Source organism: Mercurialis annua, linkage group LG7, assembly GCF_937616625.2.
Source record: "Mercurialis annua linkage group LG7, ddMerAnnu1.2, whole genome shotgun sequence".
Classification (NCBI taxonomy): Eukaryota; Viridiplantae; Streptophyta; class Magnoliopsida; order Malpighiales; family Euphorbiaceae; genus Mercurialis; species Mercurialis annua.
In genome coordinates, this window is record NC_065576.1 from 3081081 (window position 1) to 3086387 (window position 5307).

General features: G+C 31.0%; 1 protein-coding gene across 1 annotated transcript; it reads left to right on the forward strand.

Annotated features, from left to right (window-relative positions):
* Positions 1-462: 462 nt before the first annotated feature.
* On the forward strand, positions 463-1366 carry LOC126657452 (uncharacterized). Its single transcript, XM_050352142.2, has one exon. The coding sequence runs from the start codon at positions 581-583 to the stop codon at positions 1196-1198; it is 618 nt and encodes a 205-aa protein (XP_050208099.1). The 5' UTR covers positions 463-580; the 3' UTR covers positions 1199-1366.
* The last annotated feature ends 3941 nt before the right edge of the window (positions 1367-5307 follow it).

Below are 5307 nucleotides of genomic sequence, written 5' to 3' on the forward strand. Positions count from 1 at the left end.
CAGTAATTTTCTAAGGCAAAAAAGATTTTATAATGTTCACAATTTGTCTATTTTTTTAAATATATTTTAAAAAAAGAAATTAGACAATTTGATCCATTAATTAAATAAAATGTGATAATTTTATCAAAATCTTAAATCAATTAAAAATGTAAAATTTATTTTTCTTAACTGGACCAGTTAACTAATATATGTTAACAAACTATATAGTAGTACGTCCACCATTTATCTAAAACATATATATTAAATTAATTAAAGTTATGTATGGTATATATAAGATTATTTTACCATTTTATAACTTTATGAACGACATTTTATAGCACATACAATTTCTTTGACTTGTCTCAAGACAATAATTTAATATCATGTGGTATACTGCAACTTGCAAATTAATAAGAACTGGACCACGTCTCAACAATTATGTTTCAGTACGTACTACATAAATATACCCCCAAGTTCATCCATTTCATTAGTAGTCTTGATTTTGATCAATTCATATGTACATGAAAAAAAAACTTAAATTTAAGTACTGTTTTTATAATTTTCTAACTTCTGATTTTTCATTAGCTTCTCAACATTAACAATGTTTCAGGAGGCTCTTTTAGGGGCGGTTCTTGGAGCTTTAATTCAAGAAATAGTACAAGCAAAAGAAAAAGCAACTTTCTTCAAGAAAACCCTTCAGCACCTCGAATCCACGCTCGAGTCGATATTTCCGATAATTTGCGAGATCCTGAAGAAAGAAAATGCTCCGACCGATGCTTGTTCTAAGTTCGTAGAGCAACTAAAGAAAGCAAAGGTGCTCGTCGAAATGTATTCCGATATCAAGAAATGGAAGCTGCTCAAGAAGCGGAAAGTCAAGAAATTGATTCAAGAAATGGATGCATCTCTTCAGAGGTTCTTGACTCGAGATTTTCAGGCTCAACAATTGCTCTACCTCGCAATAATTGTCGATGATATCGGAGAAAGTAACCGAAAAATGGATCGTATAATTTCTTTGTTGGAAAGAAATAGTAGTGCCGATGCAACATTCGGAATTGAATCAGATTCCAAGCCTGAAAACGAAGAAACTCCGTCAGGATCAAGTCCGGAGTCGTCTACGAACACTAAGAATAAGACATCAAAACCAGCATTTGAATTACACTGGCAAATGAGTAAAGACAAATGTTTAGACATTCGCTTTTGGCGTCATAATCATGATTAGTAATTTTTTTTTCTTATTTCTTATTGTTCAGCTCGTCTGCAGATTAACCAAAAGGGTTATCCTTAATGTAGTATGATCATTAATTAGTGTTCTAGTTTATGAAATTGTAAAAAATTGCTAGTGAAATTCCAAGAAATGCAATTATGTTATCTAGAGATTTTAATTCAATGTTAGTTTTGTGGAAAGATAACCTAAAAGATTGGTTCTTATTAAGTCGTGTAATTAATCTTGAGGCACCCAAATTATCAATTTTTATCTTTGCATTTTAGTGACCAAACTTTGACCCGTTTCAATTTGATTATCGAACTTTAATTTATTTTTAATTTGGTTATTAAATTTTAATTCACTTACTAAACTTTAATTATATTACGAGAAATTGTCATATATGTATAAATTAGCCTGAAATTTTATGATAAAATGAAATTATGCATATGTAACAAATTTTCAGAAAAATATAAGTAAAAGATGATTGCAACGTGGAAAATTCCGAATATACGTATGTATTTCAACTGGAAAACTTTTGTTGAATTAAATTTAAAATTTAACAATTAAAATAAATTGAACTAAAATACAATCACTAAAATACAATAAATCTAAATATTTTTATTTTTATTTTACATGTCGATGGCTGAAATGATATACCAGTCTAACAAATCAGCGTGTAATTTACAGACTACCTTCTGGTAGAACTAGAGTTGTATTCTTATTGGCTTTATCTCTAGCCCGTAATAGAGATTGAAGAGTGAAATATTTAGAGATAGGGATTCCTAATGAGTGGATGTAGGCAGAGTTGCCGAACCACTTTAAAATCTGTTGTCTCAGCTTTATGCTTTCATTTCTGTTTTAATTAACTTCATCAGAAAACTGATTTCAAAAAGAGTTTTTTTTAGAGATATTTTTAAAAGTATTTTTGAAACTAATCTGATTTCCTTTTATTTAGTTTTTTCTCTTATATTGATAAGCTCGCAAATCATTCATATTTGATTAGCTTATCTTTAATTAGGATGATATTCATAGATTAGATCAGTTACATCAACTCTACTTGATTTAATAGTTTAAAAGTTGATCTTACTTGTTTGTCAAATCCTCAATATTCGAACAGTTTATCTTTACTTGGACTCAACTTAAAATTATCCTATAGCTCTTTAGTCAATCTCTCAAAAGCTATCAAATCTCTCATATTTCATTAGCTTGACTTGACTAGAACTCTATTTGCTTAAAATAACCCGATAGCTTATCACATTTAGCATAGTTTAACCCACCCACCCCCCCACCCCAATAAGATATGCTTTGATAAAATATATGATTATGCAACTTGCAAAATATTTAAAATTTAATACTTTTCTCAAATATGATCCTTATATCGATTATAACACGCAGGCCCGGCCTTAAACATAGGCCACTAAGGCCTGTGCCTAGGGCCTCAAGTATTATAGGGCTCCATTTTATATGGGGTCCTTTAAAATATACATATATATCAAATTGTTTAAACATATAAATTTATTAGATTATTTAGTAATTGATATTTTGTTTTTATTTTAAAGATTATTTAAATATTCTAATAATTAGAGCCTTAAATTTTAAAGGGTCCCATATTTATATAAAGTCTTTTAAAAAAAATACGAATCTACTTAAATTATAAATAATTATTGGAGTCTTTTAGTAATAAGTGTTGTAATTTTAATTTCTAAAAATTAATTGAACCCATTGATAATTTGTGTGTAGTGTTTGACTTATATAAATAAAAATAATATATAGTTTATACATTTTAGTCGTCTAGAGAAACTCTCTCTTTATTTATCTATTTAAAAAAATTTGTACTCTTTTTTATAATTTTTTAAACTTTTGCTAAAAAAATGTTGTAATTTTTTTTTTTGAAATAATATACATTTTTGAAAAATTTATCAAAAATCAACTAATGATCTAACAAACATCTATTAATAATCTACCAATAACGATAAGAAAAAAAGAGAAAAAAATGCAATTTATATTTTGAAAAACCGAGCATATATTTGCAAAATATTCGCTCGCCTAGGGCCTCATTTCATCTAAGACCCGCCCTGATAACACGTCTCGAGCGAATTCGTCAAAAAAATATGATTGATTAATCTTTGAATATATGACGAGTTTGCCATGAAAGTATGCTTTAGAGGAGAATTCAGTCATAAAAGCGTCAAAACAATTTAACAATATTTAAACTATATCAAAATTAGTGTAGAGGTTAAATTCATGATAAGTCATATTCCTTATTAATGTGGGAATTCAATGCACTTTTCTTATTTTTTTTTGTCAATTTTTCACACTAATATGTATTCACACACACTTGAGTCAACAGTTTTGATGCATGGTAAATTTCAAAGATAAGATCCCCACAAGTTTTTCATGAACCAATTCATCTTTTGCTCTGGTGATTCATGCAATTGATGATATCAGTATTAGGAAGGATCCAACCACGCATTATAAATTTAGATTCCATTACAAGTATGCATTTGAACCCTCCGTTTCATGGGATACCATTTAGGCTACACTACTTCTTTGTTTTTCCAGGCAATTATACTGAACAGTATAAGAAAAAAGACAATCGGGGCTGGTCTTGGAGCTTTGGTTCAAGAAATAGCAAAAGCAAAAGAAACTGCCATGGTCTTCCCTTCAACACCTCGAATCCACACTCGAGTCGGTATATCCGATAATCTGCCAGATCCTGAAGCAAAAAAATGCTCCCAGTGATGCTTGTAGTAAGTTCTTAGAGCAACTACAGAAAGCAAAGATACTCGTCGAAATGTATTCCGATATCGAGAAATGGAAGCTGCTCGAGAAGTGGAGAGTCAGGAAATTGATTCAAGAAATGGATGCATCTCTTCACAGGTTCTTGACTCGAGATCTTTATTAGAGTATATAGCTAACTGCTGCTCCAAGACTGATGAAGCAAGCCTCCTCCTCTTGAAAGTGTGCTGCTGCCATGTCATTTCCAGCTATTTTACAGCTGGATTCTAGCTGTATTACAGCTGTATTACAGCTGGTTACAGCTCATGTAGAGCTCATATGATGTGTATAAATAGAGTTCAATATCTTAGTTTTAGACTTTGATTTGTAAATTTTACAATCCATTAATATAGTTGATTTGTTCTCTGATTCTGAATTCTATTATGGTATCAGAGCGGGTCCGAGTCCGGGAGTTGGCGTTGCCACCGGTGTTGCCGCCGCGTTTCAGATTAAGTGTTTCTTCTCCGGTTAACTGAACTGGATGTCCAGTCCCAGCAGTTCCGTGATTTCAGATTTATCGATTCAGGTTCTTATCATTGCTATCGATGATTTTCAGCTTCAATTTCAGGTTCTTTTTGATCAATTTTGATAAGTTTCGATTCATTATCAATTCAATTTCAAAGTTCAAGTTTCATTTCAGTTTATATCTATAGTGCTGAAAATTCAAACTCTCTTTCGAATCATTGTTATCAATGATTTCAAGTTTCAATTGCAATTTCAATTCCAAGTTCTTCTCATCAATTTCTCTTCATATTCTAATATTCTGTTCCTGTTTTGATTTGATTTTATGTCATTCAACTTCTTTTTGATTCTTTAGTTCCTACTCTTCTTTTCTCACAAATGGATTCTTATATCGTTTCTATAGAAGTTCATACAGTTTTTTAGTTTCGAATTCTTCTATTTTTGGAGTCAAATGTGTTTTTCAGATACGCACATATTCTGTTTGATAAAATTACTCAATCAATTGCTTATGCACTCCCTGTTATGGTTTTTGGAGAGCACATTTCTTGGAAGTTTTGGAGCAGGTTATTGCAATAAAACTGATGATGGAAATTGATAGTGCCCAAGGCACTCTTGTATTAAAGAAAATGTTGCATGTGAGATAGTGAAAAATATGGAAGCGAATCTTCATTGAGCTGCATCTTATGGAAGACATTAGATTATAGGTGAAGAGCCATTTAGCTGGAGCACGATGATTTGTAGCAACAATTATGCTAGCAACTTGCATCTTTTATTGGCTGATTTGAATGGTGCCTTGTCATGTGACTGCTGCTGCAAACAATGCTAAAATTGTTGCAAACCGCTACTACTGCTGCTCCAAGCCATTGCTATAAACTGGTGTTGCT